This window comes from Mastigoproctus giganteus, chromosome 6 (assembly GCF_048544385.1).
Source record: "Mastigoproctus giganteus isolate SK-2022 chromosome 6, ASM4854438v1, whole genome shotgun sequence".
NCBI lineage: Eukaryota > Metazoa > Arthropoda > Arachnida > Uropygi > Thelyphonidae > Mastigoproctus > Mastigoproctus giganteus.
The window spans coordinates 61,146,572-61,161,920 of NC_143580.1; the positions used below are offsets into that span (position 1 = coordinate 61,146,572).

The window sequence follows — 15,349 nt, forward strand, 5'->3', positions numbered from 1 at the left end:
TCTCTGCTTTTTACTTTCTATCCCCACCAAACTTAGCTATTGATTGGCAGATATTTTAATTATAATTTATAAGTTTTAATAATGACAAGCACTTCATTTACCAAGTCTGTAGTTTGATTTATTCACTGTTTGGAGTATCCAAGATACTACAGACTTAAATTTATCCCAGTTTACTGTTTCGGAAGGTTGTTGACAATCACAAGAACGGTTTATTTCAGGATTGGTATTGTGGGCATTGAGGAATATTCGAAATCAAATTACTAAATGATTATTTGAAAAATAAAATTAATGCGATATAAAAAATTCATGGTAATACTTAGCCGTTCATTAGACTTTAATGTCTTCTTAACAGTCTTAATTGCTCAAAGTTATATTACTAGTTTTTGACGCAACACCAAAGACTCTTATTACTATGAACTACTGACGTTAAAGTAAATTGATTTATATTTTTTCGCTTTAAAAAGGTAATAAGGCGTTAGTTAAATTTCACTTAAGATTCGAATAAATAATTAATTATTCGTGTTTGTCTTTCGTTGAAGATTCATCACGTTAAAATTCTTAACAAATGTTAAAAGCTTTACGAAATTCCAGAAGAAATACCCAGTTGAATGTTTTCGCTTCTAGCAGTTTCTGCTTCAGACATTACCTTGATCAAACAATTTCTTTTATCTTTCAGTGTCAATTATTCCATTGCTTTGTCTATCTCTTTGTACATTGTCTCAGTTCTACAGTTTCCGCTTTAGTTTCATCTTTAATTCTCTCAGTTAGATGAAATACCTTGGAGATATTTACTAACTTATTTCTCAATTTCTCACCTATTATTTTTATCGTGTTCGTACAGTTTTTCATCTTAGTACATTCGATTCTCCACACAACCATATTCGAGGCTAAAATGGGTTAAACTTATCAGTTTGATACCGTTTAAAGACGTTATCTTCCTTAACTTATATAATCCCAAAATAGCTCAGTCCGGGGCAGTGAATTTGGAACAAGTATCTTCTACATCCAACTATTAGAACTACTTAGAATCCCCAACAACATGACTTTTTCCACATGACTTGGTGCTCTTACCAAGAAAGATTTCAGTTATGCAAATTATAGCGTCTGGAGACTAGGTACCTGTGAGGAGATTCCATTGAGGTGTTTCAGGCTTTAACCATTCTCAGACAACACGCATAAGAGGCACAAATTTAAATTGAGGAAGGGTGGCTGCTGGACAGATGTGCGGAAATTTGCCTTCATGCAGCGAATACATGAGGTTTGATGCAAATTTTCATCTGGTGCTGTGGAAGTACATAGTTCGAATAAATTTAAACAAGACTTAGATAAATTATTTGAGAGGATGGACAGGTGGTGTGGGAAGGGTTTTTCTTTTCTCCTTTTTGATGCTGCATAAGCTTGCCACTACAAATTTTTCCCCAAAGTAATTTTGTCAAAACAATACGTTTCTAATGAGAAGGGTATTGCTCAGATCTACCATATTGGTCAATTATCAAAAACTTTTATACAGCAATTAGAAGTGTTAACCAAAACTTCACAGCATTATGGTTCATGTGATGGGTAGCTGTGAGCTGAGGTTTGCGCATAAGTAGAGAGGGCAGATTTCTCTGGAACAACGGGGATTATTGAATCATGAAAATCTAGATACAGTCAGAAATGGTGAGGATAATAAGAACAACAACACATTTGAGAAGTCAACTAAAAATTATACTTTTTACACTAACGATGAATCCTAAATAGTTTAAAATAACTATTATAAACTATTTAGGATTCAAAGGCAAGAAAAGTGGATGTTTTTTCCTACATTAAATCAGGATACAATTTCAATTGGAACCCTCCTATTTATCTCTGATACTCACCTGACTAACCACCACCCAGATTAACAAAAAGCACAAGGAAAGTGTCCATTATTGACCTAACATGAACTTTGTTTTAATTATAATTAGTTTTAACCCGTTCTGGTAATTTTTTCTTTGTATTTGAACTTAGCTGCTACCATGTGAAAGTATATCTGTCTAATGATGTAACCTCCTACCACTAGAGGCTGTTTTGGAGAAGTTCGTATCTCAACTGATTTATTTAAAAAAAATAATAAAATTCAGGAATTTTACTTACCTTTCTTTATAAGGAAACACAAACAGTGCCACACATATCTGTGACCGAGCAACCTCACAAATATTTCATCACCGATTAGAGGAGAACCACAGAAGAGAATTTTTCTTTATATCTTTCTTTTTGAAATTACTCTGGAATCACTTCTTCCAGCTAATCCTAGCCTTATATCCTATGATGATTGCTTAAAGCTATTCCTGGACCCAGGCAGCCAAGGGGGGGACCTATTCCTCTCCTGAAGACATCCTTTGAAGCGAACATGTCCAACAGATGAAAATCACCTTTAATAAAAAAAATACTAATAAAATCACCAATCAATGAATTTTAGTTTTACATTTATAGTCATATATTGATTATAAAAACACACACACGAGGTGTGGCAATAAAGTTCCCGGACTGGTGCAGTAAAGAGAACAGGAAATGAAGCTCAAAAAGGGTTTTATTTGTATTGAAAGTAATCACCACCTGACTGAAAGCATTTATAACACGGTTCTAAAAGTTTCTGAAAAGAGTCAGCGAAGGCTTCAGAGAGATGGTGTTCAGTTCGGCGGTTAATGTTTTCTTTATATCCTCAGCATCCTGACATTGCTTTCCTTTGAGGGCAGTTTTCACCTTGGGAAAGAGTTAGGCGTCCCTGTTGCTAAATCGGGACAATAGAGTGAATAGTTGATCTGTATAATGCCATGTTTCGCCAGAAATGTCTTTACAACAAGTGGAGAATGGGTAGGGACACTGTTCCGCAACAATAACCCGCTGCCATTCTCTCGAAATTGCGACGGTCATCAGGGAAATGCGCTTCAATAGTGTTTAAAGCACCTGTACGTAGAACACAGCACTAGCTCTCGTCCCTACAGATAAAATTCCTTGCGAATCCCACCCTGTTTGTCGAAAAACATAATCAGTAATGTTATGATCCCGGAGTTCTGAAACGAAAAATTTTTGTCTTAGTGATGATCTTTTAAATCCACTGCATGCTTTGCCTCTTCGTCTTTGGGTCGTACTGTGGGGGGATTAAAATAATGTTATTAACCGCAATTCACTTCCACCCTACTGAAGTCCCAAACCAACCCCACATTACACAAATCTGACTGCAATTCACAGATAATTCTGGATTCTAGGGTGTGTGTAAAGTGGGTGTTAGCAGAACATTAAAGACATTTATTTACAAAAACTGTACAACCTTTAATGAACATTATATACAGAATTTACATAAAAAAACAAATAATTACATACAAACATACCAATTTCCATATATTTGAACCATACTACAATACACTACACTATCGCTCTCTCTCATCAACTATTCTCAATTTAAAAATTATTAACATCAGTTGTATCTTACTAAATATGAATCCTCGACGATTAACTCAATCATTCTCTTCCATTACCAATTTTTATCACTTACATCAGTAAACCTCATTTCAACTCGTATTACTCTTTTTGTATATTTGTTTCTAGCCTTTAACACATGAAGTATATTACAACTGGTAACATCCTTACAATACTACTCTTATAAATATAATTTATATAATTTATTTACTATTTCCTTTATACTATTACTTTCTTTTTATTACTCCTGTGTCACCCTTACGTTATTTCATAATAATTAACATTCATAACAAATTATATCAACCTTAGTAACTAACTTGCCTAAATACAACAGGAACATTCCTGTTGTATTTACTAAAACAACTCACCCTGTTGAGTTACTAAAACAACTCACCTCAGCTAGGGCACAAACCAACCCTCCTCTAATAATTTCTTATTTTTTTTTCACACGGCAGTATGGTCCTTTCATGTTTTCCGGTAACCTCCAAAACATCCAGTTTCGTGTTCACACCTCTGCTAAATATATCGAGCTTAACACAAATTTATCCAAAATTTAGTAGCCCTGACGCCGTTTTCTTTTGACGCGAACACTGGACGTCCACTAATTTCTTGTTTACTTTCTAACGGTGGCTTATATCAAAAGAGACCCTTCGTAATCCCATTTTACGGTCCTATCATTCTTGCCCTGAGCAATCCTTTCACGCCTGTTATCAAATGACAACTGTTCCCTAGTCCTGCGCTATCTCTGTTTGTTCTCTTGTATTATTTAAAATACTTGTTTATCTTTAGCTGCTATTTAACTTCACAAGTCAAACTGTCTATTCCTAAATCCAGTGTTCTTCCAACTTTAACTTTATTTACATTAAAACTAAATATCCAATCTTAATACTTACTATATTAACTTAATGCACGGGCATTAATGCTAATTCTCACTTTCCTTCGCCCTTCCTGGATTTATTTTAGCAAATCAAATATTTCTATTTTAATTTGTAAGATGTACATCTTACAGTACTGAAACACTCAGCTCCAGTGAAAAATACAGTCAAGAAAATTAGGATTTTCTTGAAAAGTGTGGATGATATCTTCGCACGATGACACTCTTCGTTAATTCTGTCCATCTGTGCGCCAAACATTTTTCAAAGGCATTCCTTTGCAAAATTTCCTACTAGATCTTCTGTAGAAACGACGATCGTCTTCTTATTCATGTCCAACTCAACAGCCATCATTCTGAGGGTCAAACTCAACCACAACATACCACTTCCGTCCATTTTCAAACTCACTGAACATGACCGCAACAATACCACTCCGGGAACTTTATTGCCATAACATTATGACCACTCCTGTCTCCACGAGTGTACGCATCCCACACCACCAAGGAGTGTAGTCACCGACAGGAGGCTAAGCATACATAGTGACGGAACGGCTAGTGCCTATCAGTTCGTCATTACGAAGACCATACAATGCGGAAAGCGGACTTGTCAGAGTTTGAAGGCGGGGACTAGTATCTCAGAAACTGCAGGCATTATTGTCCATTTGAGGGCTGCCGTAGTGGCCCACAAAAGATGTGGCGGAAATGGTCCGACGATGGTCAAACCACTCAACATGCACGAATGGGGCGGCCACCACTGGTTGACAATCGACGTAAACAGCGGTTGGCAGATGCTGCACTGGAAAATACAGCTCACGATGATCACTCAATTAATAGCAGAATACAACGAGGGCGCACAGAGAAACGTTTCTGAGCACACCCATCCAGCGGATAGGCCTCCACAGTAGACGATTAATGTGCCCATGTTCATCAACACCTCCAGTGGCATTGCAATATCGTTCTTGGGCATTGGGTGACTGATAAAAAATCGTGTGGTTTAAAGAATATAGGTTCCAGCTCCATCAGCATGATGGAGCTGGTTGTTGTTGTTATTGTTGTTATTTTGGTTTTTAGGAGCATTAGCAACTAAGGCCATATTGCTCCGGGATATGCGGTGGTCATTCCCTGACCTTTCCGCATCCTCCGTATTTGGTGGTGACGGGCTCGAACCCCGGTCTAATCAAGAAGCGTGTGCTACGCACTGCTGTTGCATGATGGAGCTGGAATCTAATGATGGTGAGCAGGAGAACAGCTGCAACAGACTTCATGGTTGGGCGAAATCAGGCCGGCGAGGGTAGTATCATGGTTCGCGGAATGTTTTCAATGACATCACGGGATCACCTCATCCTCAATGAACACACTCTCACAGCCAGATTTTACCTCATCATTGTTTCGGACCAAATTTTGCCCTACTTGTTGAAAGAGTCCAGATGGCACTGGACTCTTTTTCAACAAGCCAACGCCCAGTGTCACAAGGACTGCATTTTGCAGGAATGGTTCAAGAACTGTGTTCAGGCATTTCGCGTGCTCCCCTGGCCACCAAGATTTTCCCGATATCAATCTCATCAAACAATTATGGATTTTGTGATGGAACGCAATATTCGCCAGTGCTTAACTCGTTTGCGAACTCTGGGACGTCCTGTCTAACTAATCCAGGATACCTGAGGGCATCTTCTGCTGTCTCCATACCAGGAGAAAGCCGTTATCATGGCGAAAAGCGGCCGAACAGGCTATTTTTTAAGTGATCATAATATTTTGGTTCTTGGTGTGTGTGTGTGTGTGTGTAGATATATATATATAGTTCTCTTTATACTTCGACGTACATAGGTCAGAGGAGTTTAAAAATATATATTTCACAGGAATATTATCATTAGCCATATGAACCGAATCACGGTCAATTCAGGCACCTACACTTGTATTGACCAATCCCATTAAAGATTTTTACTTATAGTTGACCACTGAGCTAAATATCAAGCTCATTAATTTTTCGGTATACTCTGTTTTGGTCCATGCTGCATTATGCTAATAAGGAATCCTTTGACATCATAGTATGGAATATGAATTGTTCCATAGAATAACTCTAAAGTTTAAAGACTTTTCCAACATTGGGAGAATAAATGCTTTTGTCTCCTCCACCATTAAGGCGCTATTTCCATCTGACTAGTGATGAACAGGGTCTGCTGGTAAATTACTCGTAATTCTATTAAACAGTTTCCATTTCGTTAATTATTCAAGCCACTTCCATGGTAATTTCGTTCTACTATCAGTGCAACACTATTAAACTGCACAAGTCTGGTCTACGTTTAAAATATACATCGGAGAAGAGTACTTATCGGGAGAACAAATAAATATAAGTTTATTAGCCACTAATCAAACAGAGGGTCGAATACCGAAATTAATATTATTAAAACAACTAAATAATATTGCATTCCAAGTCTTATATGACAAATTTTAAAATTTGCAGATTAAATATACACTATCCTACCATTAATATCCGACACTTGCATATCTTTAGCATTTATGATGGCCTCTAGTCTCCGTGGAACGTCATTCATCACATTTCAACCATTCAATCTTCAAGGAAGCGACCAGTTCAGCTCTGTTTTTTTCAGTGGTCTCTCCTCGCACGCACTGGACGATCCATCCAATTCATTCCAGAGTTTCTATATAGGATTCAAGCCAGAGCACTGTGCTGGACAGTACTTTTTCAACGCTCATGTGCTCAAACCAGTACGCTATAACGCGAGAAGTATGACAGGGAACATTCTCCTGCTGATATAGGTATGGGCGACGTGCTTGCACAACGTAGGTAACGCATTATTGTCCAGAACGTCAAGATAGACCCTCAGCATTAATGATTTTGTCAAAAATAACCAATGGTCCTAGGCCAAACTAGGGAAAACAGCCCTACTTCCGCCAAACTTCGTTGTCGGGAGGATACAATCCGGCAAGTAGCTTTCTCCGTTGTCATCCGCCACACCCAGGCAGGAAGATCAAACTGGTAGACTATGAACCATGACTCGGTACTCGAAAACATAGCTTTCCATTGCTCATCGGCCTTACATCAAGTTAGACGGCGTCTGGCATTAGTTAGGGTGATCCGTTTCTGCAGCACGATCGTGGTGACCTATATAATGCAGCATGCTGCGCACTGTACTGGGTGAAAGTGTTTCAATCGTCTCCCTGGGGCCTGTGTGTGTGTTGCGACAACATAGGCTTGTGTTTGAATGGACACTTTTTTTAGGGTCCTCCTGCCACGTTCCGTCAGCTTCGAAGGTTTTCCGGTGGTTTCGTGACGATTTCAGCACCAGCCCTCTTCCATTTACAGATCACATCAGTCGTAAACCTAGGGATATTCAGTGCTGTTCAAATGTCACGTGCAGATCGACTGCTTATGTGGCACCTTGTTATCAATCCGCGCTGGAAATGTGTTAACCTCTCTGATCGCGGTATCTTGCATTCATAATTGTAATACAGTCTCCTGGAGGCTCTACGTGAAAATTTATGGTTGTCTGATAAGCGGTGGTTGGGTAGGATGTGACCAACTATCAATGGATGGCGTGTGCGGATATTAGTGGTAGGGAAGTGTACATGTACCACCTTCATCTGATGTTTAAATTTATATTAAGATTCATCTATGAGCAATACATGTGCCACTTATGGATGGATCTCAATATTAAGTCCAGACTATCTGGACCTAATATGTCTGAGGGACTTGATGGTAATTTTATCTCAAACTGATTGAATCGGAGGGCTTAAGTATAATATTTGAGCTAAGGTCTTTAGAGAATCAATAATAATTAATTTAGCAATAGGAGTATGATTAAGAGCGTTGTGCATTTCTAATCTAGACCGGGTAAACAACTTACTAGATTTAAGAGATTTAATTTTAGACTTCTGAAAGAGAGTTTTAAAAGTCAGCTTAGAATCAAAATATACTAGAACCCTTTGGAATTTCAGTGTTGCCACTGGCAGGATCAAAATGAAGTGGAATAGATTTCCTAGTTATGGAGAGATGAGCAGACTTTTAATATCCGGTCACCCCTCGATGGATGGGGAAACACGTCTATGCATGCAACACATCACAGAACGTGCTATAAATATGCACACTGGGCTTCGAGCAGACAATTGCAAAAATGGGCATGCAAGATGACACGTTCAACAGAATTGATAAGCTCAAAAAATGCTAGACGCCGATTAACGTGATATAAGGAGCGCGAATCCTGGACTGTAGAGCATTGGAAAACAGTCCTATAGAGACACTACAGTAATTACAGACCAGTTAGTTTAACTTCTGTTCCGGGTAAAATAATGGAGTCGCTGGTTAAAGATGCATTGCAGGATCATCTAGACAAGACTGCAGCAATAATTCAGACACAGCATGGGTTTGTTAAGGGAAAGTCTTGTCTGAAAAATTTGATAGGATATTATGATGTGGTTACAAAGGAACTGGATGCAAAAAATAACTTTTGATATCATATATTTGGATTTCAGGAAAGCTTTTGACACTGTTGCGCATGAAAGACTACTGTACAAATTGGAGCAGAATGGTATTAAGGGTAAGTTGCTACAATGGATAAAAGGATGGTTAAGTGGGAGAAGACAGAGGGTGGTAATCAATGGGTGCTGCTCTTCTTGGACTAATGTTATTAGTGGAGTCCCATAGGGTTCGGCGTTGGGTCCACTGTTGTTTTGTATATTTATTAATGATATTGATGAAGGTATATCAGGCTTAGTGTCGAAGTTTGCAGATGATACAAAGGTTCGCAGGGTTGTTAATGACAGTAATGGCAGTGTGCTACTGCAACAGGATCTAGATAATTTGGGCAGATGGGCTAAGAAGTGGCAACTGAAGTTTAACATTGACAAATCCAAAGTACTGCATATGGGTAGAAGTAACCCCAGAGGAACGTACCAACTGTGTGGTACTACACTTAAGGTGGTAGAAAATGAAAAAGACCTGGGAGTAATTGTGCAGTCAGATATGAAGTTCTCTGAGCAATGCAGACAGGCAGCCAGGGCAGGTCTTGGGGTTTTGTCAATGATATATAGGAATTTTGCTAGCGGGGAAAAGGAGGTGATTATCCCTCTGTATAAGGCAATGGTCAGGCTACGCCTTGAATACTGCGTACAGGTCTGGAGGCCTCATTTTAGGAAGGATGTAGATTTACTTGAGCGTGTACAGAGAAGGGCAACAAGATTGGTGAGGGGAATGAAGGGATCCTCTTATCAAGAGAGGCTTAAGTTCTGCAAATTGCAGTGGCTGGAGGCTAGGCACCTGCGCGGTGATCTGATTGAGGTGTATAAGGCCTTGAATGGGTTGAGCACGCTGAATTCTGATGGGATCCTTCCACTTGTTCAGATTACGAACCTAAGGGGGCATAAATTCAAATTAAGAAAGGACAGATGTAAAATAGATGTGCGGAAATTTGCCTTTAGCCAGCGGGTGGTTAATTGCTGGAACAAACTACAAACTTCCATCTGTCGTTGTGGAAGTTGATAGGTTGAATAAATTTAAGGAGGAACTGGACAGGCATTTGGAGGGAATGGTGTAATTTTTTTTTTTTTGGCTGATGCTGCATAAGCTCATACATTTGCTTTCTTGCATCACATGCCACTACTACTACTACACGAGTCGAGGATCGCACTCTACCAGTCCGATGACCGTTCCCGGGTGTGGCGAATGCCAGGAGAATATTCCCTTTCTGATTGTATCCTCCCAACAATTAAGTTTGGTGGAGGCAGTGTAATGGTATGGGGCTGCTTTTCATGGTTTGTATCCAATTAGTCGTTATCGACAAAACCATGAATGCTGTGCAATACCAGAACTGCCTGGACACTTATGTACTTCCAACATTAGGGGAAGGTCCTGTATCAGCAAGACAACGCGACATGCCATACTGCTTGGGTCGTAACAGAGTGGTTTGAGGACATGGGTGTGGAAAAGTTGGATTGGCCAGCACAGTGCTGATCTGAACCCTATACAGCATCTTCGGAATGTATTGGATCGTCGTTTACGTGCACGTCGAGATCACGCAAAGAACAAGGCCGAGTGGAGGGACATATCACCTGACATTTATAAAAATGCTGGTTGAGAGTATACTGCGAAGGTTAAATATTAAATGACCAAAATATTAAATGAACAATAAAAGCTTTTTTTTTTGTCTAAAGGCAGGTGTCCGGATATTAATGGTAGGGCAGTGTATATTGATATAGAGTCGCCTTTTTCACCGTGGTCAACCTGATCAGAGTTAAAACGAAAATTTAAGTATCCAATCTTTGAGTTCTAGACGTTTGCATTGCAAGCAGTCAGTAAACAGATTCAATTCTTTAATAATGCGTTAATTATTCTGTAATAATGTACTGAAACGTATTAGGCGGGAACTACATTAGCCAATTTACTACATTACCTTCAGCTTATATCTTAAATTTACCATCATCGAATAAAACAGGCGTTTCAAATAAATATTTGTTACTAATTATTGAAATAATGAAACATAAATTGCCATTACTATTTGTAACTAAATTAAAAAAAAATTATATAAAAATAATCTAAAATTCAAAAATTAGTATAATGATATGTTTCCAAAAAAATCATATTAGAAGTAGACCAGAAAAACTACATTATGAACAGGTACAATGTAGGTTTTTTTAGGCCATGAAGCCATTCACATCTTATTACAAAATGAGGGTTGCAGATCGCCACCTACAATCACTATGCAAATTTCATTTTAATCAAAGTGGCATCGTTGCCACTTTTATTATTTAAAGATTTTTATTTAAAAAAAATTAAAGGCAATAACCCATACAGAATTTTAACATTTCACCAGCAATTAAATTCAAAACAGACCCTTCAATCGTAAATCATAATAAGATTACTGAACACCACTAAGTTTCTATTTGGTGTTTCTAACTGTAGATTATTTTTTAATGCTTTTCTGTAGGATGGAAAAGTTCTGCCACATGTTACCATTCAAAATTCAGACACACCGCAGGCTCTGTGTTCTGTTCCATAAATTATTTAGGACTTAAAATCGGCCAACGTTTGCTTTGCACTTCGAAGACGTGTGCCTGAAGAATTCGCTGAACATAACTTTTATTACCCGTTCGTTTAATACGGGAAATGGGAGATAATTGCAGTCATACACCATTCCGCACTAAAGAGATCCTCTCCAGACACCAGCTCGCCTACACATGCCTCCAATATAATTAAGCATACGCAGGAAAATTTTGGATTCATTACTCACGCGGGCTATGGCCGTTTATATTTGCAAGATGGCCATGCTTGACAAAAGGGAGCCTTTTAGCATTCATTAATTTCTCCGATCGCATGACACTTTTTCATTTAGCAGCATGTTAGCAGTTTATTTTGATCACTATAACTGCAGAAGCCAAAATCTCGTGATATAGGGGTTTTCCACAGGGCTCCATCAATCTCAGGCACATCGTTTAAGTGCAGGCCAAAGTCAAAAGCTTGTGATGTAACAGAGAACTGCGCAAAGAGGAAGAAAGTGCGTAAGATAGGCGCACGTTTATTTAAATATTTTTGAAACATTTTTAAGAACGTACTAATATTCATTATAATTTAAACGAAATAAATTTACAAAGAACAATTAAGTATAGTTCTGCAAAATTAACTATTTTGAAATTGCAGAGAAAAAACTAACTTGTACCTTAGAAAACCTAATGTACCCTTGAATTTGAACTTAACGTACCTTAAAAAATCTATTGTACCCTGGAATTTGAACTTAATATACCTTAGAAAATCTAATTTACTTTTGGACTTGAACTTAATGTACCTTAGAAAACCTAATGTACTTTTAAATTTGAACTTAATGTACCTTAGAAAACTTAAATACCAAATATTCGAGTCTTTTGAGGTTTACATACTATTTCTGAAATTTCTTTTCTTTATTTCAGTTTGTTGTTCCATTTACTCTGCAGTTCTAAACTTCTTTTTTCTTTTCCTTAATATTATATTAGCATAAATAAAAATACTTGGAGATTGGCCTACAAAGGGAGTATTTATAAGTTAAAGATTAAGATTTCCTTTCAATAAAAGTTTATGTCTCTCATTCTGATGCACCTTCGGCTCTTTGTAATTTACTCTATTAGATTTAATAAGCTCCCCTTCTTTCTTTCTTGCACTCGAAATAAAGAAAAATAGCACTCGACTTTCTATGTCTATACATTTGCGAATCAATTACAGACCATCGAAAAATTTGGAATAAATTGCGTGTGCAAATTATTCATTCGTATTCTGTTTCAAAAAATATTTATTGATATATGTCTAGACATATGTAATCCAAATATATTCACAAAGGATCGGTACTCTAAAAAAGAAACGTTTGAAAACTGTTGGGTAGGAATAGGATGTGTTTACAACGAACTTCATTAACATGTTTACATTTAATAAAATAGCATCCAGCTGAATATTTTGTCGTCCCAAGATGCTCACTATTAAATTAAAATAAAAATCTTGATGAAAGTGACAAAGATGCTACCCTTATTTAAATGAATTTGCATAGTGTTTGTAGGCGACAATCCGCAACTCTTATTTCATAAGACGCGAATATCCTCATAGCCTGTTGTTCCTTAATTTTTATAATTGTGAAAATATTCTAAGCAGGGTATATCGAAATCCTCATGTAAAGCACTTTTTTTATTCTAGTAGTTGGGTGTTCTACGAGTTAACGTCCAAGACTTTTTTTTAAAGATACAAAACTTTGGACGTAGGGACAGTCCATAAGGGGATGTCAGCGATTTTTTTGAGGCACCCATGTCACGAAACTGCATATACGAACATAAAAGTTGCTAGCCTATGTATTTTTTTCTGAACTGAACTAGAAGTACTATTCCAACATGACAAAAGCGTTATTCTGATTTGAGGAACAGATATGCAAATAAAAAGGAACAATTATCAATGTTTTATTATAGAACGTCTTACAAATACGTTGAATTATTTTGTGTTTGGAACTGGAAAAATCATGAAAGGGAAAAAATAAACAAATAATAACAACAACAGAAAAAAAAATAATGAAAGTCATGTAGTTGAAGTGTGTAAAAGATATTCATGGCTTTGAATGAAAATTTCAACCTACTCATCAACAATGATTTAGTAAATGGCAACAGCATAAATATTAATTTCTGAATAAATTATATTTGACTCTTTTCACCATGTTTGTTTGATTTTTGAATGGGCCAAAAAAACCTGAGAAAAATGTAAAACTAGGGGGGAGGAGAAACAATCATGTAACCAGGAACGTAATTCCATCTTGGCTATCCAGATAGCCAAGATGGAATCCTTCTGAAGAAGTATTCTACAGAAGGAATGGCTCATGACAGATGGAATCCTTCTGAACAGGATTCCAAGGAGTACAAATGTACATTTGTACTTGATAATAAACAGATATCCTGTACATGAGATATGATGTTTTAAAAATTGTGTATTTAATTTCTTTTTAACAAATTCAACTTTGTGGATAATTTCGTCAATCAGAATAGCGCATGCCCTGGTTAATTTTGCATAACGTTTAGTCAGTAAGAATTAAAAAGAAAAATAAAGCTGAAACATTCGATGAGACCTTTTGGACTGTTAAAAGAATTGAATCTTGTTAAGTGATTGTCAGTATTGGTGTCTTCACTATTCTCACAGCGGTGTTCTGCTGTCATGCTCTTAAGGATTCAGAGATATCGCATAAGCCGTTTTTATCCTCTAAAATCCTTCTCGCCGTTCTCTGACACTATCAACTATCAGCAACCGTGTTAAGTACCGGCGGTGTTTCTTTAATCGCTGTTTCCCGCGTGTATTCTTATTTTAATCTGTTTTGGGGGGTAGTCATAAGGCTCGCGTGCAAGGATTGCATTATCTGAAATGCTGGCAGCTCTCTCGAAATGGTTAATTTTTCCTCATTCACGTCGACCTGACCAAACATAAAGCTACACTGATGCTAAAAATGCAAACTATCTTCAAAAGAGAGCGATTGAAGCAAGTCCAGTATGCATTAGGAGAAACACGCTGCTCTAATTGGCAGATTAGCATTTTGGTAATATTTTCAAGGGAGTAATTTTAAAGATGAATAAACACGGCACTCATTATAAGTTCGAAAATGCGATTTTTTTTGTACACGTGCGCAATTAGGTTGTTTTTATTTCGAGAAAATTATTCCTGGGATTCGTAAGCATTGAAATTTTACGATAACATAAATATTTATCTCTAAATATTTATTCAAACATCTAAAATATTAATCTGAATCTAAATCTCTGTTTTTACCAGAATTTAAATTGCAAAATCTGGTAGAAATATTTGACATTCAGGAACTATTTGATAAGAATAAATAAATTTGCTGTTTATATTCCGAGTTGGATACATTGGTTATCTTTGAATCTCTATATTTTAATGTCCAATAATTTGAAAAATTTTCCATAACTCAAAAATAAATAATAAAAAATAAAATAAAACATCATAACGAAACATTGATTTCAGAATACCATTCTGAAATTCTCAACCATGAAAAATATTTAATATAACTGTTATATATACTCTGCCCTACCAATTACTTAGAAACCATCGTATGACCCTCTCTCCCATCGTACTTAAATGGAATAGCTTGTGACGTAATGGGTACAGTAGACCGATAAGAGGAGCAGCAATGCCTCGGAAATCATTAAAGATGAACTATGGTAAAGGTCATGCTTATTCAGCAATATCGTTGATACGGGCAATAGAGGGAGTTCACCTGTGTATCGACGCAAACAGTGGCTGATGTCTCTACAGTCAATGGCAGTTGCGGAACAGAAAAAAAAAAAAGAAAAACAGCAACATGAACAAGCACAGCCGGTACAATGTACAACACCACTGGAAGAGAAGATGCCTGATGTACCAAATATCTGAAAATAACATTACAGATAATTACCAAAGTCCAACATCGGACGCCATTACTCATTTCTATTAGCACGGCAAGGAGGGACCTCAAGACAATGGATCTAAGTGGCCGCACGGGAATGGTTGATGGAGGTGGGGTGAGAGGAGTTGCTGTT

General features: G+C 37.2%; 1 protein-coding gene across 1 annotated transcript in view; it reads right to left on the reverse strand.

Moving 5' to 3' along the window:
* LOC150084342 (cell adhesion molecule Dscam1-like) overlaps nt 1–2,872 on the reverse strand; it is a 217,085-nt gene extending 214,213 nt beyond the window's left edge. Inside the window, exons 1-2 of the mRNA XM_090376189.1 lie at nt 2,820–2,872; nt 2,116–2,219 (exon numbers count right to left, since the gene is read on the reverse strand). Of these exons, the coding sequence (XP_090232315.1) occupies nt 2,116–2,219; nt 2,820–2,872 (157 nt within the window). The remainder of the gene's footprint in view (nt 1–2,115; nt 2,220–2,819) is intronic.
* Between the last annotated feature and the right edge of the window lie 12,477 nt (nt 2,873–15,349).